The sequence below is a fragment of the Dromiciops gliroides genome, chromosome 3 (genome assembly GCF_019393635.1).
Source record: "Dromiciops gliroides isolate mDroGli1 chromosome 3, mDroGli1.pri, whole genome shotgun sequence".
In the NCBI taxonomy this organism is placed as follows: domain Eukaryota; kingdom Metazoa; phylum Chordata; class Mammalia; order Microbiotheria; family Microbiotheriidae; genus Dromiciops; species Dromiciops gliroides.
In genome coordinates, this window is record NC_057863.1 from 16,866,726 (window position 1) to 16,894,653 (window position 27,928).

At 40.3% G+C, this 27,928-nt stretch overlaps 1 protein-coding gene across 2 annotated transcripts in view; it reads left to right on the forward strand.

Moving 5' to 3' along the window:
- The window catches only part of KCNAB1 (potassium voltage-gated channel subfamily A regulatory beta subunit 1), a 472,013-nt gene that overhangs the window by 100,365 nt on the left and 343,720 nt on the right, over positions 1 to 27,928 (forward strand). The window contains exon 1 of one of the 2 annotated variants that reach the window (XM_043997395.1): positions 23,562 to 24,412. The exons of the other annotated variant lie outside the window; for it this stretch is intronic. Coding sequence (XP_043853330.1) covers positions 24,192 to 24,412 — 221 coding nt within the window. The 5' untranslated portion in view covers positions 23,562 to 24,191. Of the gene's footprint in view, positions 1 to 23,561; positions 24,413 to 27,928 lie in introns of those variants that run through there. 2 annotated transcript variants of the gene reach the window in all.

Genomic DNA, 27,928 nt, shown 5'->3' on the forward strand with positions numbered 1-27,928 from the left:
TACTGTTCAGTGCTGGGCTTAGCCTGGGAGAAGATGCCAGGCTATTGACTGTTGTACCAGAGTAACAAGGAGGATATGAGAGAATCAAACTCAGTTTAGTTTCACCAAAGGCTATTTTCTACTCTTACGGGGAAATCCCTTCAATTTGATTCAATTCAGTATGAATTTGTTGAATACCTACTATGTGTCAGGCACTGTGATAAGAGCCTGGCCCCAAGGAGTTTACAATCTAATAGGGGAAGACAATACACAAAAGAAAATATGTGAGCTCAGGAATGACATTTTCAGTCTTCATAAAATAATCCATTTTTTTGAGTGTATGTGCAGGGGACCCACAGTATAATGACAAAATGAACTACTGTGGTAGAACATTGGATTCAGAGCCAAAAGACCTGGCTTTGAATGCTAGATCTGCCACTTACTATCTGTGTCACTTTGGATAAGTCACTGTTATCTCTCAGGTCCCCAGTTTTCTTTATCTATATACTAAAGGGATTATACTTGATGATCCACAACTCCTGTCAATTTGGCAGATAGGTGCCACAGTAGATAGAGTGCTGGGCCTAGGGTCAGGAAGACCTGAGTTCAAATCCATCCTAAAACATTTACTAGCTATATAACCCTGGACAAGTCTTAACTCCTGTTTGCCTCAGTTTCCTCAAGTATAAAATGGGAATAATAACATCTACCTTTTAGAGCTGTTGTGATGATCAAGTGGAATAACATTTGTAAAGCACTCAGCACAGTGCCTGGCACATAGTAGGCACTCTATAAGTGCTTCTTCCTTTTCCTTCTCTTCCCTTTATCATGTCTTTGTACAAGTGATCCCCAATGCTTTTAGAATGTACGACTACCTCACTCCTCTTTCTTGGATCTTATTTCTTTCAAAACTCTGCTTAAGCACCAACTTCTATATGTAGTCTTTCCTGATCTTTTCAGTTGCTAGTGTCTGTACATTCATATTTCTATATGAAAGATGTTTCTTTTGTATAGACATGCTTATGTGTCCTCTGTAGCATGTTAGCTCCCTGGATGTAAGGATGATTTCCTTTTTGTCTTTGTAGCTTCAGTGCCCAGCACACTGCATGGTAACTATTAGGCACTTAATAAATGCTTGGTCATTGATTAATGGATATAATTTCATCTCTACTAGTTGTGTCTATGCCACTAGTCATTCCATAATATCTGTGCTTTCAAAATTTGGCTCATGGGTCAGATATGGCTGCCTGATACTGGAGTGTGGGCCAGCTGAAATTTTTAGCCAACCTTCTCTTTATGGTGCCCATCAATGCCTCTTCATTAGCAGCAAAGGTACAATGGACCTCTCTCTTATGGAGAAGCCCTCTAAAGGAGAGAGGTCCCAATGCTGGATGTTACCGACATTGTCAGAGACAAAAGGGCTTCAGTCAGAGGAGGAACAACTTCTGGAAGAGATGGTCCCTGTCTGGATGGCTTAGTGTGAAGCTTTTGTTGGAAGAATGGCAAACATTGACTAAATCTGGTCGTAGAACTAACAGCTTTGGGTGTGAAGATACAAATTATCTGAAATTGGTGGATTGCTTAGGGAAGGGACAAGAATAACAAACCTGAGGTGATGCAGTGGATAAAGCATGGGCCCTGGATTCAGGAGGTCCTGAGTTCAAATCCAGCCTCAGTCACTTGACACTAACTAGCTGTGTGACCCTGGGCAAGTCACTTAACCCTCATTGCTCCCCAAAAAGAAAGAATAACAAACCTGAGCACTAGCCTGTAGCAGAGGGTGATAAGTATAATTCCTAGGAGTGACATGTCACTGACAATAGAAGGAGGCCACAGATCTCAGGGGAGAAATATCCTTCAGCATAGAAGCTAGAAAGAGGATGGCAGGAGAGTGGATAAGTGGTTTCTTTTTTTTTTTTAACAAAGAAGTCAGGGATTAGTAGTAGAATATAAGCCTAATTATAGTCTAGACACCCTTAAAGTGAGATATCTTCAAAAGAAATCTATGTATATGTGTGTATATATACACACATACAGATGCACAATACATGTATGTATATATGTAGGTTATATACACACAGATCTCTCACTATTACATATGTAACACTTCTTTTGGAACTACCTCCTAATTTTTTACTCCCAAGGTGAATCACATGTGTGGTGTGCTTACCATTAATAGGAAGCCAGTAGATGCAATAATCTCAAAGTAAAGGCATTTACTGAGATGACACTGTAAGAACAACAGTAACAAAATTTTGCTCCCTGTCATTCTTGGGTGCATTTCCCAACTGTACACCAAGTCACTGGAAAGACTGGACACACATAGAGAGGACACAGGTAGAAATAACAAGCGTTGGTAACGTATGTGGCCAAGGCAGATCACTTTGGTAGCACAGTAGAGCCCTGATCATTTGTTTTCCTTCTTGTGATTAAGTTCATCATTTCTGAAGGGCAGGTCCCTTATCTGGACTCCTTGTCTATTTCTCTTAGCAGCTCCCCTCATGAAGCCAAGGCTAACTCTTGACCTAGAAAACTCCTCCTGCCTTTTGCTTTGACTAGCTCAGCCTTTTATTTGCTAAACACTGTGCCTCCTACAAGCTGATTATTTCTACCTCAAGATGTCATTGTTGATGAAGAGGGAGAAGAGAGAGGGAAAGAGAAAACCCTTCCAACCAGGTGAAGAATTGTTCCCTTTCAAGAGCTGGGTTCTTTTTCCATTACTGACTCTCTTCTCTACTGCCTGAGCTCATCCAACTGTTTCTTGTTCTGCCCAACTCCCTAAAGAATGTATCTTGCTTTCTAAAGAACTAATCCTTAGGCCAGACAATTGCTAGCTACTCTGTAATCTCAGCAGGTTTAACTGGAGAACTTCTCTTCTTGAACTCTAGAACTTTTTACAAAAGTAGAACAAAGCAATTCTTCCTTTAAGGCTTTCACACTTCATTGTTTCATATACTTACCTGTCACATTCAGTAACTGCTTCAACTGTGTTAATATTTGGGGAAAGGAAGGAAACATGTATTTATGAAGTGCCTACTATGTGCTAGGCACTGTGCTAAGGGCTTTACTAATGCTATCTCATTTGGTTCTCATGACAACCCTGTGGGGAAGGTGTTATCATCATCCCCATTTTACACTTGAGGTAACTGAGTCAGACAAAAGTTAAATGACTTGCCCAGGGTCACACCGTTAGTAAATGTTATTTCCTGACTCTAGACCTCGCACTCCATCCACTAGGCCACGTGGCTACCCTAGATGGTCATTAATGGATCAAGGACCTCTCCAGATCAACTCACCAACACCCCAGTGATTCCCCATGCTACAGAGATAAACACACACACACACACACATACATATATATATATATATATATATACACAGTACCTTTTCTCCTCTAGCTCTGGCTTATATGGAATGAGTATGACCTAAACTTTTCAGTGTATGCTTATATACACATATACATATGATTATACATACATATACATACACATACATACAAATCTAGCTCTATTTCTATACATCTATCTATATATGTATATGTACATTAGATAGATGATAGATAGGCAGGCAGATAGAATGATATATATATGGATATATTGATATATATATATATATATATGGATACAGAGATATAGACATAGATTTGTATGTATATGTATATTTATATGTGTGTGTATATGCATATATGTGTGTGCATATATATGTGCATATGCATATGTATGTATATGTATGTATAAGTATACATTGAAAAGTTTAGGTCACAGTCATTTCATATAAGCCAGATCTAGAGGAGAAAAGGTACAATCTACCTTCAGACAAATGGGCTATTTGATCTAGAGATGAGAGGGCTGAAAGGTGGCTTAATCATCTTCAAGGAAATGAGAAGTGTCGAGGGAAGCTGATGTCCAGCTGCTCCTCTTTTCTTTGAAGAACAGATAAAAAAGGGAAGTGGATTAATTTGAATGAAGAATGTGTTTAGGATATTTTGACTGGGAGGGACCTTTTCCTTCCCTGTAGCTCTGCCAAGATGGCTCCTCTGACTACAGCTCAGAGAGAGGTGGGCTGGATGGCATTTCAAGGCTGGGTATTGGGGGAAGGGATGGGGCCAGATGCTTCTTGAAGGTCTTTGCCAAATAGACTGTATCCTGGCCCATACCCCTGGTAGTCTGCCATGACCAGCACTTGGACACCAGTCAAGTCCCCCTCCCAAAGGCAATGTGGACGGGATGTAGGCCATTCACCCCAAGGTTACCTTTTTATCCACAGGGTGGTAGATGGTCCACCTTGTGCTATGTTTGCAGAGCTCAGGCATTTCTCATAAAAATCTGTTTGCAGTTCTATTCCGACTTACTCAGTAGACTCTTCTCGAACTCAGTGGAAGGGTTTTGAAATATTTGCTATTTAGGCACAAAGGCTCATCATGGGAAATGTGACCTTTCATTTGGTTCTATTTTCTTAACTAATCCCTAAAGCAGATGGAATATTAGTTGCTAAGAGCCCAGGCAGATTGTGGTGTTTTTCCTGTTCCAGTTAGAGAGTTAACCTTGCCTTGGATGTTATGGTTCTTCACATCCAGCTTCTTCATCAACCTTCCTCTTCTCCCCTCGTTCTCTATCCCAAATCAGCCTTCTAATCCAAATTGCTAAAGTGTCTCTGAATTAGATTGTTTTAGTTTATCAAGCCTAGAAAAGGAAAGCGAAATTATCATTTTAAAGCCTGAATCCCTAGATAATAGAAAAAGATGCAAATAGTGATCTTTGTGATACTGGAAGAAAATGAAGATTAATGAGCAGACTTCCTTGATTTTCACTCTTGGTGACATGTGTACCCCTCCCTTCCCTCCATTTCTACTTGCTCAGATTTATAGAAGGTACAACCCATTAGCTGAGGATGCCTTTTAGCAGCCTGGCCTATATATCTTAGAAAGGCTATATATAGGTTGCTTTTCATGGTTCCAACAAACCACTTTCATTCTAACTCCTCAATCTAAAAGTGCTGACACAGAACCATCCATTATCTATGAGGATGCTGTTATCTGGGCCATTATTTACAGTTAGGGACCATTAATGTCATTAGGTAAATGTGACCTGAAAACAAGCATTTAGTATGGTCTATGAGAGATGAAGGGGTGACAGTATTTTATAGAAATAAATTTTGATGCAGTTAGATAAACTCATGGTTTTAGCTTATGGAATTGTTCAAAGCCTCCCATAATACCCCAAACTGGTTCAATTATTTTTTTTTAAAGAAAAGACAAATCCTTAGCAGGGCATATCTCATTCTCTAGCAAAAGGTTTTTGTGTTTGGAATTAGGAATTTGAATAGGCTCTGTAACATATGCAGCGGCCACACCCCAGTAAAGCTAACTTGGCTGATGGGTTAAACTAGGTTGAGGGTAATTGACAGGCCTTAAACCTGTCAGTGAGTTGGGGGTATCTATTCCAAGCTTGTGAAGACTTCACTTCAACCCCAATGGGAAAATAAGTATAATTTTTCCAATGGCCATAAAGCAGGCCCTGCGGAACGCTTAGAGATTGAACAGGTATGAAATGCCAAGATCATTCATCGCATCCCTTTCCGTAGCCAGCCATCTTGACTTTTTGTCCTGCTACAGGATTTTGATGACTCTGGAAGAGAGAGTGAGGCCAACAACTATGTGCACTTCTGCCTCACTTAAATACAATTCACGTGCAAGTCAAGACCTCACCCCATGATGTCATTGGCCCTCTGAAAAAGAAGGATGAATAATAGCAACAGCATGGGGTTCCTCCACTCTTGTTTTGGATTGTTATGCAAAGAACCTTATACTGGAAGTCCTAACACCAGGGTTTGGCTTTTAGCTTCATTCTTTGTTATTTATGTGACATTGTGCCACTTAACCCATATAAGCAGGGTTAAGTCAGTGTCCGTGTCTGTAAAATGGAGATTACATTTGCCCCACCTAACAAGGTTGGTATGAAAATCAAACGGGACAGTGTATATGAAAGAATTTTACAACCCTAAAGTGATAAGGTAATGATGTAAAATGATAAAAAAAATAATATAAAAATTTTAAAAGAATTTAAAAAGAAATGTAAACTATTATTGTTTTTCTAATTATAAAAAATATAAAAGAAAAATGGGCTGTGTTCTTTTTGGGAACTACATTCCCCAAAAGCCCATGCAGAGAACAATAGGTGAAGATGAAACCCAAACTTAGATTCTGGTTAGGGTGGGGGGAGGATTTGTCACATGTCTCATGGGAAGGCCAGCATGAACTCTTGAGACAAGAACGGAGCATAGGTAGATGTGAGCAGGGAGAAGAGGAAGAGAAGGAAGAGACAGAAGAGGAAGGCAGGTCTGGAGCCTGGAAACTGATGGTGCTGTTTCTAACTTCTGCTTCTACCAATAGAAGGCTTTGCTATCTTAGGGGAATCAGGTAGGGAGGTCCTCTCAGCAGAAGTTCTAGTTGCAAGACTTCAATTCTTTGACAGATCCTGTGCTGAGATGAAACCACTTTTAGACTTGGAGCATTCTGGGGATTTTTTGATGGACAAGTTGCTTACACTCCCTTCCCCTTCTTATCCTACTTGCCTGTTTTTATTTGTTTGTTTGTTTTGTTCAGTTCATTTGGATTTTTTTTCTACTTGCTTATGATTCTGGACTGATAAACCAGCTTGGGGAAGGGAATAGAGAGAATTCATAATCTGTATTCATTGAAATTCTGAGCAATTGTGGTTTGGAAAATGTATGGTGAAAATATGCTCTTATTCTGATCTCAATATTATCTTGCATTCTATTTTAAGTAAATGCCCCATTTACATTGCTTGGATATCATGTGATTAAGTAAATTCAATTTCATCAGTGTGGGTTCCCACCCCACCCAGCAATTGTGAATGAAAACACTCAAAGGGATAGGAACCTGGTACCATGAACTTATTTCAAAATTTCTTTGTAATTGTATTTCAACATAATTAGTTTCCTTTGTAATCTTCTCCATTTTATTTTCTGCATTTAAAAACATTTTTCTGAGGAGTCTCTAGGTTTTGCCAGGTAGCTAAAGGGGTTTATGATACACCAAAGGCCAAGAACCCCCGTTCTATCATTTAGTAGATAATATTTGGGAGTTGATGTGACTAGAGAATCCATCACTCCATGGCTAACTGTAGATCCACCTTCTCCAGAGTTTCTTAGGCTTGTCTGTGGACAATAGACATGCAATGGAGAGAATGCTGGATTTTGAAGACCTGAGTTTGAACTGAGTCTGGCGTTTTATGTTTCTGAGAGCATAGAAATAGGAATTGTTTTATTTATTTTTTGTACATGTTTCCCTCTTCCCTCCCATGCCTAGTACTATACCTGGCAAGTGCTTAATAAACACTTGTTTATTTATTGACCAAGGGCTAGTCACTTATCCTCTCAGCCTTTTTTCCTTCATCTGTAAAATGGGGATTGTGATAGCACTGATCTCATATTATGTTGTTGTCAGGATCAAAAAAGATAATGTGTATAAAAAGCACTTTGAATATCTTACTGCAATATATAAATGCTATTATTATTATTAGTTATTATTATTGTTGCTGTTACTATTTTTAAGCTATCATTCCATCATGGGCTTTTTTTTATGGCTTGGCTAGCTCTGCCAGATCTTGCACTCAAATGTCATTTGGGAACACAGGGTCACCTCCTCACCAGAAGGGATGATGGGATGAAGATATTTTATCAGTGTGAAATTAAAGAAAGCTTTGTTCTTTACAACAATTGTATACTTATTTTGATTTTGAATGCAAAATCAATTAGTGATTTTCTAGTAATCTCACCACTCTTACTGCTGAAGCTTTTACTTTCCTATTCTCAAAAAAGATAAATTCTTTTTCTCCTTTTTTAAAAACAGAAACCTAGAATTTTGTCTATCATAGCCAAAGTGTCCCGTCTGATTATCTCTTGGCAGAAAAGGTCTTTAGAATTGTACATTGCAACATCTCCTGTTGGTAGCAGTTCAATCAGATCAGTCAGGATTTTCTTGCTAGCAAAGGTCAGTCTGACAACACTGAATGGAGAGACACAAGGGCTCATATTGAATGTTATAACTTCCTGCATGCAAGACCAAAGGCATCTTTATTCATAGTAGGAAATTCCCACTGACATCAGTGAAAGATCATTGCTTGCCATAGTCAATCTCCTTACAGCTTAGCTTTAGTCCATGAGATGAAAACAGCAGCCAATCCAAATGAAGAATTTACCTTGGTTATTCAAGGACTGTGGCAAGGCTCCAAACAGTAGAATCTGCTAAGGGCTCTCTGAGTCTAGGATTTAAAAAAAATCATACTTGGGAGAGATTTAGTTTAAGTCACTAGATTTGTGTCCTCTTCAGACTTTCCCAGGGCACTCCCATTCAGTTCTACTTTTTTTTTTTTTTTAGTGAGGCAATTGGGGTTAAGTGACTTGCCCAGGGTCACACAGCTAGTAAGTGTTAAGTGTCTGAGGCCGGATTTGAACTCAGGTACTCCTGACTCCAGGGCTGGTGCTCTATCCACTGTGCCACCTAGCTGCCCCCTCAGTTCTACTTTTAAAATATCCTTATGCCTTTGAAAACCATGGTGCTCCTAAAATTGCTGGTTATAACATTATTGCTTCTGGGGAGACCGAGTCTGTCTCCATGAAATTTCTACTCATTGGGAAATTGGTCATCTACTTTTTGGTTTTGCTTCATGACATCGCATCTCAAAGCAGTGTTTAGAGCATCATAAGTCAACAAATCATACTGTGAATGAGCTTCACAAGAGGAGTATCTGTTTGGAAGACTATAATTGCAGTTTGTTTCGAGGGCCACATTAACAGACCCTTAATTACCTAATCCTCAGAGAAAATAGTTCTAATGACAAATAACAGCAACTCCAGTGCATGTTTCTATCATGCTTTAAGATTTACAGTGGTTATTATTTATAACAGCCCTATGACATAAGCTATATAGGAATTGCTGTTATCTCTACTATATAGATGAAGAAACTGAGGCCCAGAGAGGTAACCTGTTTGTTCGAGGTCATGGGGTCAGATTTGAACCCAAGCCTTATGACTCTGGGTCCAGTACCTTATATTTTGAATCATTTTGTTGCCTCTCAAAGACAGACTCCAGGATCCCAAACCCAATTTTTGGCGGCTTCTCCTCTTTGACCCAGTTAAGCCAAGCTTATGGATTTCTTTGTGGAATCCCAACCCAACTCAAGAGTATTGCTCTACTTCCCTGCACAGATCATATAGAGCTAATAATCATATAAAAATAAAACCCCTTTAAAGCCAGAAAAACTGATTATGTAGGTGGGCTATTGAAATAGCCTCCTGGTCTGTAGTCATTCATCTCACAAAGCCATCTTCCACATGGTTGCCAAATTGTAGTTCTTACTGACCATGACCCTCCCTTACTCAAGAAACTTAAATAGCTCCCCATTGACTCTAGAATCAATAAAAATTCTTTGATTTAGCATTTAAAGCCCTTCACAATCTGGCTCCAGTCTAGGTTTCCAGACTGGTTGCATGTTACTCCTCCTCACACAGTCTAGGTTTCAGCCAAACTAGCACATTTGCAGTCATCCATCCAAAGCATTCTGTTTTCTGTTCCTTTGCCTCTGAACAGTCCGTTCTCCTGCCTGGAAAGCTCTCCTTTCCCACCTTGTCCTCTTGGAACTCCTACCTTCTTTCAAGGTTCAGCTGACTTGCCACCTTCTGGGAGAGACCTTGCCCCAGGCCACCAGGCCACCTTTGAAATGCTCTGTTTGGATTTCAAATTTATCCATGCTCACATGGTTTTTCTCAGTAAAATGTAAGCACAGCAAGGGCAGGGATAATCTCATTTGGGTCTTAGCTTTCCCCAGCATTTACAACAGGACCTGGCACATAGTTGACACTTAATAAATGTTTCTTGAATTGAAATGAATTGGGGTCAACAAAGTTGGTTGGGGAGAATATAGCAATGAGGTGGTTCATAGCCAGAATGTCATATACATACATGTGTATGTATATATGTATATGTACACATGTATACACATACACAAGTGTGTATACACACATCCCCATTTTGCGGATGAGGAATTAAAGCTGAGCAAGATTAAGTGATTCAAACTCAAGCCTTACTAGGATACAAAATATGAATATGCTTTTAGTTGGATAGGACCCACAGATACAAATTCCTACAAGATCTTAATGAATATCCAATGAATATGAGATAATTGTCTCTTGACCACATTTTAGTTCACAAGTAAAGAGCTTCTCGAGTTTATAGTAGCAGTTCTCAAAATGTTGTATGGAGACTTCTGGGGGTCTCTAAGAACTTTTCATGGGATCCATTAGTTCAAAACTATTTTACAATAATTCTAATTCATGTTAACTTCTTTTTTTTAATTGAATACTATTTCATCTTTTATTTTTTTAGGCAGGGCAATGAGGGTTAAGTGACTTGCCTAGGGTCACACAGCTAGTAAGTGTCAAGTGTTTGAGGCCAGATTTGAACCCAGGCCCTCCTGAGTCCAGAGCTGGTGCTTTATCCATTGCACCACCTAGCTGCCCCAGTTAACCTCTAACTAATTTATGTTAGTTAACTTCATAGATACACCACACCTAAAAGCTCTTAGGTGTCCTTCATAATTTTTTAAAGTGTAAAGGGTCAAAAAGTTTGAGAACTGCTGCTATATAGGATAATGCAGATGTGTCTGGGTTATCTCTCCCTAGAGAATACAATTGCTTCAGAGTGTTTTTGTGGGATTTTTTCATTTTTGTTTTTGTTTTTGTTTTGTATCCCAGTGCTTAGCACACTGCCTCCTATGCCATGAGCACTGAGCAAATTCTGGCTCAATGACTGACTATCTCCTCAGTTAGATTCCAAGCCTGAACATTGGGATGGTGCCATTTATTTCTTCATTTCCAGTGCCTAGCAAAGTGTCCCAAACACGCTCACAAAAATACTTGTCAATAATGATGGCTTTAAAATCTGGCTGCAGAACAAAGCAAACACAAGTGACATTACTTGAGAACCTCTACATGTCAGGATCATCATGGTAAACACTGGTGTATGATACCCTTGAATACATACCTCAAATAAATGTAATAAAAAGAAGCTACAAAAACGACAAACCAGGGACTTCTCTTCATGGCTTTTCCTTAGAAGTTTATGTTCTGAAGATGAGAGAGTTCAAATTGGAAGAGACATACCAGGAGTTTACATCTGGCCATTTTTATTTTTTAAACAAATGGAAGAAAAATACCCTGAAAAAATGCTTTCAGATGTCAAGAGAGAAAGAGAGTTGCTTCTGGTGTATGTGTTTTTCTCACCTTAGGAAGAGTGATAAATTGGAACAAGAACAAGTAAATTAGGGCCCATTAACCTATTTTTTTGAAAGAAGTTTGTAACTTCTTCCATGGCCCTCTCCCCTCCTTCTAACTCCACTGAGTACATTTGGAACTACAACTGAAGTATCTGATTTTATATATATATATATATATATATATATATATATATATATATATATATATATATATATATATATATATATATATATATAGAGAGAGAGAGAGAGAGAGAGAGAGAGAGAGAGAGAGAGAGAGAGAGAGAGAGAGAGAGAGAGAGAGAGAGAGAGAGCACCAGGGAATCCAAGTGTTTTATATATATATATATAGCCAGGGAATCCAGGTTTCCAAGAGGAAGGACCGGTTCATTAACACTATCTCACAAAGTAGCCTTGTTCATTCACTTGCTAATCAATGCCTTTTTATAATAAAGAGACACGTTCTCTTTCAGCCCAGTGTGTTTTCTATTTTGGATTGAATTAGGAAGCTCTTACCTCTCCATAGATAAATTCACCCCTTTTAAACTAATTATCTTCCTGTTAACTGACTCCAACTCCCTCAGCCCCTTCTCCCTTCTGTTTGGAGGGCTGCAGGGCAGAGTACCAAACTCCTCCCAATGCCTTCCTTTATAGAGGGCAGAAACTAGACTTAAAGCTCATTCCATTTTGCATCTGCTGCCCTGTCTGGTTTCAGCACCATGGAACAAGCTATCCCTTGGCCCGGATACCCCCTGATCTCCCTTCCCTTTTCTACCTCTTTTTATGTGTTGTCTCCTCTCAAGAAATTGTAAACTCATCAATCTGACAGATTGTCCTTTTTTTTATTAATGGTCTCCCCAGCATTTAACACAGTGCCTGGTACATAGTAGGTGCTTAATAAATTTTTATTGGAGTAGAGCTCAGTTTAGGAAATGAGCTATAAATATTTCTGGAAATTAAGGTTTTTAGTAAAAAGATAGTTTTTCACAAAAAGTAAATATATCTGATCATCTGATATAGTGGAGAGATATGGACTCAGGAAATTGTAGCTGTTCAGTACTTTCAGTCCTCTTTAGTACCTTCATGACCCCATTTAGGACTTTCTTGGCAAAGACATTTGGAGTGGTTTGCCATTTCCTTCTCCAGTTCATTTTATAAACAAGGAAACTGAGGCAAATAGGATTGTGACTTGCCCAGATCACATGGTTAGTAAGTGTCTGTGGTTGGATCTGAACTCAAGAAGATGAGTCTTTCTGATTCCAAGATCTATGTATTGAGCCATCTAACTGCATCAGACTCAGGAAGGCCTGTATTCAAATCTTACTGCTGACATTTAATAGCTGTATTACCTTGGACAAGTCTTTTAACCTCTGTGAGACTCTGTTTTCTCATCTGTAAAATGTTGGGGTTGGGATCAATGAACTGTAGGGTTCTTTCTTTTTTTGCTCTAAATCTTCAGTTCTATAATCTTGTTATAATTCAAAGGATAAAATATAAAGGAATGGCAGAATATCAGTAATTGCTATTAATTTTTGGAAGTACTAATTCAATATGTAGAAAATCAATAGGACCCTGGATTTCATTGATGTAGGAAATTCTTCCAGTGACAAAAATCCTATTGTCTCTACTCCTTAATGCTCAGTCTTTGTGACCTAATGACCTATTCTCAAGACATGCAGTACCACCAGATATGTATTCAATATCTTTGCAGTATGCTTGTATAGCCTTCAAGAATCCAGGGCCAAACTATGTCATGATGAGGCATTGGAATAGGACTTTAATGGAGGGGGGAAATACCCCCAATGAATCAGAGACATTAATAGCCCCAAAATGTTTCACTTGGCCAAAAGTCATTGAACATGTAAACACTTTACAATACTTACGATCCAGTAAAAATGGTGGTGGGAGTTCAATCAATCAATCAACAAGAATTTATAAGGTACCTACATTGCTCTAAGAACTGTGCTGTATATCAGGGATACAAGACAAAACACGAGTTGGTTCATTGGCTTATTTGATGCCTGGGATAGCATGCCAGGATTCTAAAAAGGAAGACCTGCATTGTGGATTGAAGTTACAATTCTTATTAAATACTTGTCCTTGATTTTAGATATTTAACCTGTGTCCAGGAATTCAAGAAATTTGTACTGGGGATTCTCTCCCTCTGGGGCAATGAGGGTTAAGTGACTTGCACAGGGTCACACAACTAGTAAGTGGAAATGTTTCTTTCTTTTGTTTGGGGGGTGGTTTAAGTGACTTGCCCAAGGTCACACAGCTAGAAAGTGTCAAGTGAGGGAGCAGCTAGGTGGCACAGTGGATAAAACACCAGCCCTGGATTCAGGAGGACCTGAGTTCAAATCCGGCCTCAGACACTTGACACTTACTAGCTGTGTGACCCTGGGCAAGTCACTTAACCCTCATTGCCCCATAAACAAAAACAAAAAAAACCCCAAAACCCCGAAAGTGTCAAGTGTCTGAGGCTGGATTTGAACTCAGATCCTCCTGAATCCAGGGCTGGTGCTTTATCTACTGCACCACCTAGCTTCCCCCTACATTGGGAATTCTTTCAGAATTTTCTTGTTAGAACCTGTCTTCTCTAGACTGCCTGATTTTGGTCAAAGGAAGAAGCAGCATGGGGAGTGGAAAAAAAAATATTAGATTTGGAGTTAGGGGACATGGGCTTAAGGATTATCTCCACATTTCTACTATTTGTGTGCCTCTCTAGGCCCCAGTTTCCTCTTCTGTAAAATGAAGAGGTTAGCTTGGATGACCTCTAAGGTCTTCCATGTTTCTATTTATGATTCTAGAAAGAGGAATTGAAATGAGAATGGAAAGGAGTAGTGTGCTGGGCTCTCCTGCCTCTCTTCCTGGTCTTCCTGAAATACTGTCACTGATTTAAGTCTGGAGGGGTTTTTTGCATAATTTGTTCAGAATGTCCTAAGATCATAAATACTCACCGAACCCATTAAAAATGAATTTTTGGGAAAAAACCATATCTCACTGTAACAAGTTCTCTCTTGCAAACAAATGTTAGTCTTGGAGAATAGCTTGCCATCTGTACACTATTTGCATGGAATCCCTGACAATTCTTCAGACCAAGACTCCTATCCATTCTGAATTATATTTATGCTGTCTGGGTGTACCATGAAGTGTTTCCTGGCTCCTGCCGAAATTGCCTTCCAATTTAATGTAGATCATAAAATCCCAAGAGGGGTGAGCAAAAGAATATGGTTCTTACTTCCTTTGCAGAGAACTTAATTGATCCAAGAGTTGACAAATAATTGGGAAAGTTGCCATTTCTGAGATTTAGGGATTATTAAAAAAGAAGTGAATTGGAGATGTTATCTTGATAAGGTTTTTAAAAGGATCCAAACAATAGAGGTATAAAGATTCAATCAATCAAATGTTTTTAGTCATCTTCTGAATCCCTTATGACTCAGAATAAGAACAAGTTTTTTCAATATTGTATTTTTTTTTTTGTGGGGCAATGAGGGTTAAGTGACTTGCCTAGGGTCACACAACTAGTAAGTGTTAAGTGTCTGAGGCTGGATTTGAACTCAAGTCCTCCTGAATCCAGGGCTGGTGCTTTATCCACTGCACCACCTAGCTGCCCCTTGATATTATATTTAGAACTTGACAAGAGAACAATTTTCACAAGGTCTTCTCAAGGTCCTTGTTATATGGGTGACCAACCACTCAAGATAAGTAAGGGGATATGAAGAGAAAGACTAGTATTCTAAAACAGCCACTGACATGAAGGGAAAAGAAGAGGGACTGCAGGATTAGAGAAATGCAAATATAATCTTGATTTTCAAAAGAAAAAGAGGAAGAGAGTAGAGTTTGTAAGCTGAAGTCAGTTAGACCCATGAAGCTGACTTTGTTTCCTCACAAAATTATAGGATTATTAACAAAGGGACGGTTAGTGAATGTTTAGAAAACAAAGTAGTGATCATGAAGAATCATCATAGTGGGGGCAGCCAAGTGACACAGTGGATAGAGTACCAGCCCTGGATTCAGGAGGACCTGAGTTCAAATCCAGCCTCAGACACTTGACACTTACTAGCTGTGTGACCCTGGCCAAGTCACTTAACCCCCATTGCCCTGCCCCCCCCAAAAAAGAATCATCATGGCTCCTTCAACAGTAGAGAATGTCAGACTAACCATATTACTTGTTTTTGACATTGATAGATTACAGGAATACTATGGTCATAGATTCATGTATCTAGATTTTAGAAAGGCATTTAACACAACCTCTTATGCTAGCATTGTTGAAAAGATGATGATATGGGAACTAGACCATAGTACAATTCTATCCATTTGCAATTGTCATAGCCAGTGCCACTGAAAGAGTTATGAACTTTAAGTCATGAGACCTGAGTTCAAATTCTGACTACCACTTACTAAGTGACATTGGGCAAATCCCTTAACCACTCTGGGCCTCAGTTTTCTCATCTGTAAAATGAAACTTTTTGAGCCAATGGTCTCTAAGGATTCTTCCTGCTCTAAATAACTTGTCTCAGTCAATAAAGCAAGTACTTATTAAGGTCCTGTGGTGTCTTTAGCAGAGAATAGTTCTGAAACCTTGATATTTACTTGGAAGGAAGTCACTAGTAGAATGTTCCAGGAACCTGTGCTTGGGATTGTTTTTTTATCATCTTCACCAATGACTTGTTTAAATGTGTGGGGACCAATTTTTAATTGAGGAGTGTTAGCTAAGTGGCTGGCCGCAATATTGGGGCAAGGAAGGAGACTGGCAGCCTCCCTCAAAACAGAACAGGATTTATTTTAACAAGAACAAACTTAAAAAAAACACACACACAAAAAGGATCAGTAGGATCAAGGGAAAGGGAAATTATACAACCTGAAAAATATCACCGCCCAGGAATCAGCTGAGAATACACAGCAGAGCTCCTGTCGCCTTCCAGCTTCCAGTAAGAATGCCGGAAAGAAAAAAAAAAAAAACAACTTCCTTCCTCTCCGCACACCCCACACAGCCCCAGCCAATGCGATGGCTGCTCTGACAGTCACATGACTGTCCTCACTAGGCTTCCAATCATTATAATTTTGCCAGGGCCATGTAGGTATCGGTGAGTGGTGATGACATGAGGTGCCAGTGCCATGGCATTGGCTACAACCAGTGGGTGGTACACCGTGCAGTTTGCAGAGCCCTAGGCCAGTGTGTGCCAAGGCATAAAAACCTCAAATAACAATTAATTCTTTACAAATGCTTGGATAAAAGGTTTGTCAAATTTTCACATGACACAAATCTAAAAGCTCAGAATCAGGAACCAAAGGTACTAAGTCTAGAATATTTGGCTGACTCTAATAAGATCAACCAGGGTAAAGACCTACACTTTGGTTATCAAAATTAACATAATTGATAAAGGTATGGCTAGTAGCAGTTTTCCAGAGAGAGAGACAGAGAGAGGCAGAGACAGAGAGAGACAGAGAGAGGCAGAGACAGAGAGAGACAGAGACAGAGAGAGACAGAGAGACAGAGAGAGAGACAGGGGTTTTAGTGATTAGCAAATCCAACACAAGCCAACAATGGGATATAGAAGTTAAAAAACATTATTGAAATCTTAGGCTGCTTTAAGAGAGGCCAAGGACCCAGGGCAAGGTAGGTGATAGTTTGGCCATCCTTAGATCAGCATATTGTGCTCAGTTCTAGGTAGCACAGTCAAGAATATTGATAAGTTAAGGAGCAGGAAGAGAAGGGAAATGGTGCTGATGAACCTACTGGAGAAAATGCTGCTTGAATATTGACTGAAGAAAGTGAGGTTTCACGTGGAAAAGGTAGAGGGACCACGATTTCTGTCTTTGAGCATCTGAAGGACGGTCAAGCACAAAAGGAGTTAGACATGCTTTACTGGGCCTCAGAGGGTAGAACTTGGAGCAAAGAGTGGAGATGTACTGTCCAATAAGTCAAACTACCTCTAAGGGGAATGAGCCAATGAGACAGGGAGTTCCTGACCCCTAAAGGTCTTCAATCAAAGAGTGAAGGACTCTGTTGGGTATCTCATAGAGGGAAGCCATTGGACAAGATCGATTGTGAGACAACTTTGAGATTCTGATTTGCTTGTATTGGCAGAATGTTCAGCCCAATTTAAAAGTGGTGAGATGAGAAGCAGTAGAGGAAAGGAGAAAGGAAGGGCAGAGGCAGGCATTTATTAAGGACCTAAAATGTGCCTGGCACTGTCTTAAGGGCTTTACGAACATTATTTCATTTGAAAACTTTGATGCTGAAAATCAAGTAGTCTTTGGCTTCTTCTTAGAAGTAAAACCGAAGAGACCTTGATATCATCCAGCCCATCTTCCTTATCTTCCAGATTGAATACCAGGAAGTTTAGGTAACTTGATTAAGACCACACAGATTTGTCACAGATCTGCTGCTCCTAGATCTTGGGGTGGGTTTAGAACACTGGGAGAAATGGCCTGATATTTATGCAACCAAACAATCTAGTTACTAGTAGGGAGTAGAGATAAGACCAGCCAGAGGCAAAATTGGTGAGCAGATACTATACTCATCTATATATTGTAATGAAGCTCCCATTTACTTCTTTTTCTTTTCTTTTTTTGGCAGGGCAATGAAGGTTAAGTGACTTGCCCAGGGTCACCCAGCTAGTAAGTGTCTGAGTCCAGATTTGAACTCAAGTCCTCCTGAATCCAGGGTCAGTGCTTTATCCACTGAATCACCTATCTGCCCCCCTCCCCAGTGACTTTTTTTTTTGGTGAGGCAATTGGGGTTAAGTGACTTGCCCAGGGTCACACAGCTAGTAAGTGTAAAGTGTCTGAGGTCAGATTTGAACTCAGGTCCTCCTGAATCCAGGGCCAGTACTCTATCCACTGCACCACCCAGCTGCCCCTCCAGTGACTTCTAATAAGCACTGAATATGCTCATTCTGAGATGCTAATAGACCAGTTGTCCAGCTGTTCTGATCAGACAGCTGCAATGAAGGAATAAAAGTGTAATGATGAAAGGATGAGTGACCCTAGCCAGGTTTGAGTCATGTTGAGTCAGTACACTCTCTACTTCTTACCAACTGCCTTTCCACCCTAGAGAAAGCTAAGGTCTACTCTCTTGATTGGGGAGTCTCTAAGGATCAGTGATTGTTTCATGACAGGTCCCAGCCATACTTAATTCACTCTTGACTCAGCTCACTCCCCAAACTTCTCCACCTACTTTCTTCAGTAAGCTTCCTTTCCTACTTTCTAGCTCCTCTTCATATATTGTCTTCCCCTATTAGAATGAAAGCTTAAAAAAGGGGGAAAAAAGAATGTAAGATTCTTTATGGTAGGGACTACCTTGTCAGCGTGTATCTATTCACAGAGCTTATTTTACACACTGCCTGGCACAAAGTAAGTGCTTAGTAGATGTTCTATGTATCTATGTATCTATTATCTATCATCTCTATTGCTGTATCTACCATCTATTGCTCTATCTTTCTTTTTATATCTATATGTATGTATATGCATTTACATATCTACTCAACACACACATATATGATAGATGTCTATCATGATAAATTGGAAGAGTTGAATCATGTTGATGGTAGGGGAAATAATTGTGATATATTAAAAACTGCCCATGTATGCATTATCCTTTCTGTGTGGTGTTTATAAACACCTCTCCTCTTTTTCATTCTTGCTTGGCAATGAACAAATGGACTTTCTCTGTGTTTTCTTTAAGGGAAAAGAAATGACTTGCACACAGTAGACATTTTAAAATAACAGATGAACACATTAATGGACTAACAAAGAGGAGAGTCAGAGGGCACAGGGATAGGCACTTCTGATCAGATTTCAACTTAAAGCAAGATTTTGCTGAGTTGATTTTAAAATTTTCTTCTAACAGAATTGTCTAAGAAAACAAAAATATTTGGGCACAAATATTTGACATATTTCTTTTGAAACCTAAGAAAGCATCAGAAATGAAGGAGAAACCCTTCAAATCCTTTTTTGTATAACAATTAAATCCCACATAGCTCACAGCTGTTTTCACCAGTTTAATTAGCATGTGGCCTGTTAACATGAAACAACTCAGCATGAAGATTCTCGGTGCCAACCACTATCTGATTTCTCCATTCCAGAAGCTTAGTGATTATTCCATTTCCCTGAACAAGTTGAACATGCTTAGGACAAAGCATTAGAGTTGCAAGATTGCTATCAATGTGCCCCTTGGGGGGTTGGGGAGGCACATCTCTTGTCTAGAGTTAAAGAAGCTCACATCAGGAGAGATTCTTAAAACCTGATATGGATCAATCTGTGTAAAGTACTATGCTAAGTAGTATGCATATATGTGCATATAAATGCATCACCTAAAAATTATAATTGGGGTACAAGAAATTGTAGTAGTAAGGAGAAGAGGAGGAGGAGCTACTCATCGTGTCATCGTGTGTGTGTGTGTGTGTGTGTGTGTGTGTGTGTGTGTGTGTGTGTGTAGGGGTGGTACGTGCTTCAGAAATCCACTGGTGTTTAATTGTGAATAAAGGGCATTCAAGATTTAAGTATCTTTCAGCTAACTTTAGTCAAAAGAACATTTTGTTCTTATCCTTATCGTGCTTTTTCTTGACTTTTTTTAAAATAAAGCCATCAGTTGCCCACAAGGCTGAGATTCTTTCTTTCAGTTGTTGAGTATCAGCAGAGCTCCTTTGAAGGCATTCCATGCCTACGCCCACTCCTGCTTTCTTCTTCCTACAGAAGCTGGGGACCTCAACTCTTTGTAGTCACCTTCCCTTGAGTCTCCTCAGGAAGGCACAGATACTCTCCTCACTGGCCTTTTGACTCTTCTATTGTTCCTTTTTCTTCCATTCCTTTCTCCTCTTGTCTCTGTTTCCATTCTTCCCAGATACTCAAGTTGATCATCTTCTATGACAAATTGAATGAGAACATAAAAATACTCCAAAGCCTTTCCTTTCATTCTTCTTCCCCTCAATATCCATTCCCACTCATTATAAGGGGAGAAAATGATATTTCCACAATCCCTTTTCCTTTGAATCTGATATTCTCTCAAAAAGGAGAGGTTCCTATTTTCTTACCTCTGTTTATCACAGGTACATTTTTTTTGCTGTCTTTTCTTCCTTATCTCAGGAACACTTGAATCCTGCCTCAGATACTTAATAGCTATACAACATATAGCAAATCATTTACCCCTTTTCAGCCTCAGTTTCCTCATCCGTAAAGTGGAAATAAGAGTACCTGCCTCACAGCATTGTTGTGAGGATTGACTGAGTTAACATATATAAAGCAATTTTCAAACCTCAACGTTATAAGGAGCAAGTTGTGTAAGTTGTTGCAGTACAGTTGCTTTTTCATTTATGAGGCAAAGAAAATGTAGTAGATGAAAAACTATATTTCAGAATTAAATTGTGTTAACCACGTATAATTGTATTCAAAGTGTAATAACACTATTTCTTAAAAATTTCTCTATCAACTGATATAATTACTATGCCAAGCACTATATAAATAGTAATATATAGATCAGCTGTTAATCCTACCAAAAATCAGGTACTGTGCATAATTTTCAAGGGTGGGGCAGGGTTATCAACTTTAGAGCAGGAGGTCTTATCCTATGTTTGTGAACTTATAAAAAATGTTGATGAGTGTATTTTAATGTAATTGACTTCTTTTGCATTTCTACATGTTTTGTTTTAGCCATGTAAAGACATTATTCTGAAAAATGGTCCATGTGCTTCACTAGCTTTCCAAAGGGGTCCCATGATGCAAAAATGACTAAGAACTCTTGTTCTAGAGCTCATGTTGCAATCGAGGAACCTGAGGGCAGATGTTAAATAACTTACCAAGGTCATGAAGCTAGTTAGTGGAAAACCCAAATTTGGACTCTGAGCCATTGACTGCAGTGCATTCTCCATTACATAGGGAGTTTAAAGGTGATCTGCAGTTGGTTTGACATATCAGGTTCATGACGATGCTGGAGCCCAAACAACATGCCTGTGTGGTCAATTGAATACCAGAAGGGGATGTGGATATTCAGTGTGGTTATTAGGTGCTGCCTAAATCGAGCTTGGGTATCTACTTCATTTCTATTAAAGAGCTTGTCCTGAATCTCCTCACACCTCATGCCAAGAGGCTTCCCCCTCTCTCCATCAAAGTCCTACTCACTTTTTGTAGCTCGTTGCAAATCCTACCTCCTTCAAGTCTTTCCCAATAACTACAACCCACAGCTTTCTCTCTGCTCTGAATTCCTATAACACATTTTCTTCTTTAGTCATTTTGGCTCTTAATTATAAGCTGCATCATGTTATCATTTAACTATTCCTTCTGCCTGTCTTTTTGTGGGGGAGAGGAGGGCATCTGGACTTGTGAATTCTTGGATCTGTGGGGTCAACAACTCCTGGCATGGAAAATCCCTTACTGATACAGATGGCAACTCCTCTGCACCTTATAGTTTCAGAGTTTCCTGGAGAACTGAGAAGTAAAGTAAAATGTTATGGTCACATGTGACCATTAATATGTATCAGAGGCAGGATTTGAACCCAGATCTTGATTCCAAAGTCAGCCAGCTATCTAGTACACCACACTGCTTCTCTGTGTCTTATTTCCTTAAACAGCTTGTAAAAATCCTGAAGGACAGGGATCATCTGACATGTAGTGCCCAGCATATAGTCATAAGTACCTGTTGAACTGAAGTAAATTAAATTATATATAATTTGTTGTTCAGTCATGTCCAACTCCCCCTGACTCCATTTGGAATTTTTTTTTTTTACTTGGGATTTTCTTGGCAAGGTTATAAGAGCGGTTTGCCATTTCCTTCTCCAGCTCATTGCCTGAGGAAACTCAGGCAAACAGGGTTAAGTGACTTGTCCAGGGTCACACAGCTAGTAAGTGTCTGAGCCATATTTGAACTCCAGTCTTCCTGACTTGAGGCCTGGCACTCTACCCACTGAGCCACCTAGCTGCTTTCTATATAGAATTTACTTTTCCTTAATTTCTGGAGCTGTATAGATTCATCCTTATATTTAGAAAAATGGTGTGTAAGTAGTTTGTTCCTCTTTAAACGACAGCTAAAAAAGGCATCTGGCTACTGTTCTCCCCCCCACGCCCCCACCCCCCCACCCCCCCCACCCCCACACCCCCACCCCTTCCCCATATGCCTAGTATAGCTTTTTTAAAAAATTTTTTATTTTTTTTTATGGGGCAATGGGGTTAAGTGACTTGCCCAGGGTCACACAGCCAGTAAGTGTCAAGTGTTTGAGGCCGGATTTGAACTCAGGAACTCCTGAATCCAGGGCCGGTGCTTTATCCACTGCGCCACCTAGCTGCCCCCCTAGTATAGCTTTTTAAATCAGTTCATTCATGGCCCTCAGACTGAGCTGACCCTAACTCCTGGATCAATGCTAACAATCAATGCCTTGTTGAAAGCATTCGCCTGGACACTGTTTTTGTCATCCCCTAGGTAGTTGGTGACTTTTGCTGTGTATTAAAGTAAACCTGACCCTCACCTGCTACGGGTTAGCTTCCGCTGCCCAGTACACAGTGAGGTCGGCGGAATATTTGCCCGTATGGATTACCCAGCATTCCAGAACTTCAGAACAGGAAGAGAGCTCCCCCCACCCCCACCCCATGCTATTCATTTGAATGGGAACCTTCCACAAACAGGGACGATTATCAATACTGGCTCACAGAACGTCCAATTAGAGCTTTTAAGAAAACTTCAAAGTAACCATTTTGCGGTTAATGTGCAATGGTGAAATGAACCCGAGTCAAGGCTAATAGCAGAAGGCACCGGCGCTGCTCTGTTTGGTAGTTAGGCAGCCGGGAGGAATCCGTGTGTTCATTCTGGGACATGTGCCCAGGGGCAGGCAGGGGGCACCCCTCTCACCCTCCACCACCTCTTTCCCCAATTCCCGTCAGTGACATGTGGCCGGAATCCTGCAAGCAGCCAGCCTCACCGCCCCTGATCGCTGTAAGCACAGCGAGGAGCTGGTGAAAGGGCTTTTTCTCCCCTTCCCCTCACACACAAAGGCAAAGGCTGGCTTCTCGGGCGTTCAGAGAAAGGCTTGTTTCACCGTGCGGCTGCAAAGCCATGCGGGTGGTGGCGGTGCGGGCTCCTCCGCGCTTCCTCCCGGCGGGCGCTAACAGGCTGGGCATGTGCGGGTCAGGGTCCTGAGCAGCTGCCGCAGCCGCATCGGACAGGGGGTGCTCGCTCGACCGCACGCACGCACGCACACACACACACTCACACTCATACATACAGTCTCTCTCTCTCTCTCTCTCTCTCTCTCTCTCTCTCTCTCTCTCTCTCTCTCTCTCTCTCTCTCTCTCTCTCTCTCTCTCACACACACACACACATACACACGCACCAATGGCTGCGCCTGGGCTCAGGAGACTGACTCTCTTTTGATTAGACGTGCTTTCTTCAGCTGCTGGGCTCTCCAGTGCCTCGATCGGGGTCCACGGGGCGTGTGAGACCCATTCTGCGGTATATCTGCCCGCATTGATTTCGAATCAGCAAGCCGAGGCACCGAGGAGGCGCGCCGGACCTCGGTCCGCCCAGCTCAACTGCAACTGCACAGCTTTGAGCTTTCTGAAAACCTCTGACCGAGCTGGGTTTCACGGTCTCATCAATCAAGTGGGATTCTTGGCAAACAAGGCTTTGCCAGCCTTCTCTGCGCCCCAGCCCGCGTGAGCAAGTTCCGTGGCAGGGACAGAGGTTGTCCTGCACCAAGCTGACTGAGACTTGTGCTCATCGCACTTTGGAGGCGGCTCGGAAAGGGAGAGCTGAACCTTCCATTGACAGCAACCAGAGAGAGAGAGGGAGGGCAAGAAGAAGGAGGGAGGGGAAAGAGGCAAACCTTGAATCACTCAGCATCCCGTGGCTGTTTTCTCAGATCCTAAGAAGGTGACTGTGTTGACTGAGACTTGGGCTGGGAACATAGCTTTATTGGGGAAGCAATGCAAGTCTCTATCGCTTGTACGGAACACAATCTGAAGAGTCGGAATGGTGATGATAGACTTCTGAGCAAACAGAACACCACGGCACCGAATGTAGTGAATGCAGCCCGGGCGAAATTCCGGACAGTTGCTATCATTGCTCGAAGTTTGGGGACGTTCACCCCTCAGCATCATATTTCTCTGAAAGAGTCAACCGCAAAGCAGACTGGCATGAAATATAGGTATGGATACAACATTCCTTGTTTCTGGGCTTTGCATGCATAGAATTACTGACACGAAAGAGAAAAACCATTGCTTCAAAAAGTGATTGTCCAAAGTGACCTTTTAAAAGAAGCTAAAATATTTTAAATTTCCTCAATAAAAAAGCCTGGATTAAAAAATAGCACCAGGATTTTTAAAAGGGTGGCCTGTTTTTTAAAATATATTTTAAAGTGTTATAAACACCTTAGGAGCTGTATAAATTCGAATACACAGGAACTAACGGGACTGCCAGGAACTGGTGTTTAGATCAGAGTAGTTTTTCAACGGGAAAATAAATATGTTTGTCTTATTTTGTAGCCAGAATGAGGGGAATGATATATGCAGTAGTTACTATGACAATTGAATAGAATTTATACTACCCAAAGTCGTTTCAGAGGTGGTTCTGTGGCGATGCCTATTTTTAGAAAACCCTAGGTAACAAATGTTGCACATAGTTCTTACAGAAGTTTCGTTCAAACAGTCTTAGAGATAAATGTAACTGTCCTTTTAAAAATCTGAATCACTGAAGGGTAAACTGGAGCATTCTAAGTGAAATATGGACAAAGCGCTAACCACGGTGCTGAAAACAGGGAGGTTTCCTGAAGACCTTTAAAACAAAAATACCAATCCACTGTACATGCAGGCACTAACAAGATTATTACTGCAATGTTATCCCGATGTTGTTCCTTATAATAGATGATTTGCTCATCTATGAATTTTATTACATAATTATTCAACTTCTGTTCACTTTTTGGTGAGCTGCTTTCTTCTTCTGACCCCTTCTGAACAATTCAACTAATATTTACTAAATGCTTCCACTCTATTTCTTTGCTAGTGATGCATTTAACATTCCCAAAAAGTGTATGGGGAGGAAGAAAAAGTGGACGAGACTAACAATGTACTTGAAAAAAATCTCCGGTTATTTTAGTTTTCTTGGTACAAATTTACTAGTGATGTGTTTTCTCTTCTCTTATTGGCTGAGCTTTATGGTGTAAGGGATTTTTGATGCAGTCAGAATAATGAAAGCAAGCAGTCATGCCTTCTATGTGAGCTGAGAAAATGGAATCTGAAAACATTGTTATTCAACTTGCCCTTTAAAGAAGTTTCTTTGTTAAAGAGCCCTTGAAACCTTCCCAGGCAAAGCAAACCAATCTTTACAGGATATGATTTATTTATTTTTTTAAGAACTGAGGTCATGAGTGAAGTTAACAATATTGGAACCTTTTATAATTGCCTATATAGCATATACTAGACTAGTCTTAGTTAATCCTTTGTGCTGGGTAGCAACTTGAATGCCACTGGGCTTTGTGTCCATAACCTCATGAAAATTGGATCCCCCCCACCAAACCCCTGCCAATGGCATTTCTATAAATTATGTTGCAGTTGTAGATACATTGAGATTTGCTGCTGCTGTGGCATAGATCCAGACCCCCTTCTCTGAGGAAGAATATTTCTCTCTGGATGCGGCAAGGTACATCTGAGACTGAGAACTGTTGGCACCAGTATGAAATGACCAGTGAGATTTTTAATACCCTGAGCTTAAGGCAGGTCCATTAAGCTTGACTACGCATCTCAAATTTTAGGAGCAGCACAAAAGGATGCTTTTATTAATAATCAGAAAAAATTTCTCTTCCTTCTTGTGAATGTTTCATGGTTACTTGTGGTTTGGTTTGTTGGTACTTGTTATTCTCTGGGACTTCCATTAAAAAAAAGTTTTATAAGTTCTAGTGTTAATATATGATGTTAGATTTGATAATAAATCTTTCTGTTTTCCCCATATTACATTATGGTACCAAATTCTCTTGGGCACTGTCAATTATTGACAGATAACTTCAACTCTTCCTTTCTCTGTCATAAAGTTGGCCATATGACAATTGATCCTTTGAGTTATTCACTAGTTATGCAGACTCCCTGAAATTCCCTTCAGTATCACTACTATTCTTCATTAGCAAGTACCATCCATGATCACTAACTCATGGACAGATAACTTTAAATATATCCAAAAAGTCTACCTGGGATCATAGATCTAGAGCTAGAAGTGATCTTGTAGGCCATCTTGTCCAATCCCTTCACTTTATAGATGAGGAAACTAAGGCTCAGGGAGGATAAATGACTTTCCCAAGGTCACACAGATAGTAGGCAACAACGGTGAAATTTGAACTCAGGTCTTCTGACTCCAGCTAGCCTTCTTCCCTTCCACTACATCACACTAAAATTTGTCCTATTCCTTTTGCAAATTCTCCTCAGAAGTCATAGATTTAGGGCTGAAAGAATGGCTCATTTATTACTGAAAAGGAACAAGAGGGAGGGGATCAAATAGGAGTTTCACGGGGAATACTAGAAAGCACACAGACTATAGGATTAATCACAGTTTGAGGTGGAAGAGATGAGGAAATGATGGAATGGATAGATAGATAGATGGAGGGAGGGAGGGAGGGAGAGATATATAAAGAGAGAAAAACAGACAGAGAGACAGAGGAAAAGAGAGACAAAGACAGAAATAGAGGCAGACCTCTGAGTCCAAGTCCAGTGTTCATTCCTCTAGCTCCCTCTTCAGTTGACTAGAAACAGATGCATTCTGGGTAAAATTAAAATCAATGGTCTAAAGAGATGTTTCTCAACCCTTCTATTTGAATAGGATAGGGATTTCTAGTGGGACATAAAGTCAGTGGGGACATGCTGGGATCTCTATGGCGGACACACACTTCCAATGCACTCTGTCTCAACTTTAGGGTTAGCTAGGTTGTGCAGTGGATAAAGCACTGGCCATGGAGTCAGGAGGAACTGACTTAAAAATCTCACCTCAGCCACTTACTAGCTGTGTAACCCTGGGCAAGGCACTTAAGCCCAATTGCCTCAGACATTCCAGGCCATCTCCAATCATCCTAATGCATATCTTGCCACTGGACTCAGATGGCTCTGGAGGATAGAGTGAGGTTGGTGACCTTGCACAGCCCTCCCTCCCTTAAATCCAATTCACTCCAAGTCATGACATCCCTCTGATGCCACAGTCCTCTTCAAGAATGAAGGACAAACAACAATCTTAACTTTAGAAGGGACTTCCTTGTACAAGTTCATATTCATATTCATACCTGGAAGCTATGAGTAATATAGAGATCCATGTAGATGCTAGGAATGTTTCCATTGTCTTTCTGTTTTCCCAAACTTTCCATGAAAAATCCCATCAATAATCCTACTTGGAAGCAGTCTTGTTTTACTATGACAGTCTCAAGAAAGCCCGATTTTCACTTAATAAGCAATGCTCCCTACCACCCTAGTCATTAGTAAAATAATGGTCCAGGTTGAAATAGTTGTCGTTTTTTTAAAGACATTCGCATCTTTCCAAGATTCTTACCATCTAAGATTAGAGAGGAGAGAAAGAGAAAGCAGAAAGATTTTGTAACAGTGGGGCAACAGGTAATTTCCATGCCTAGATTCAAATGATTTCTTTTTCTTTCAAGGTTAGAACCAATGTTTTGTCTTCAGTTGTCAGCTCA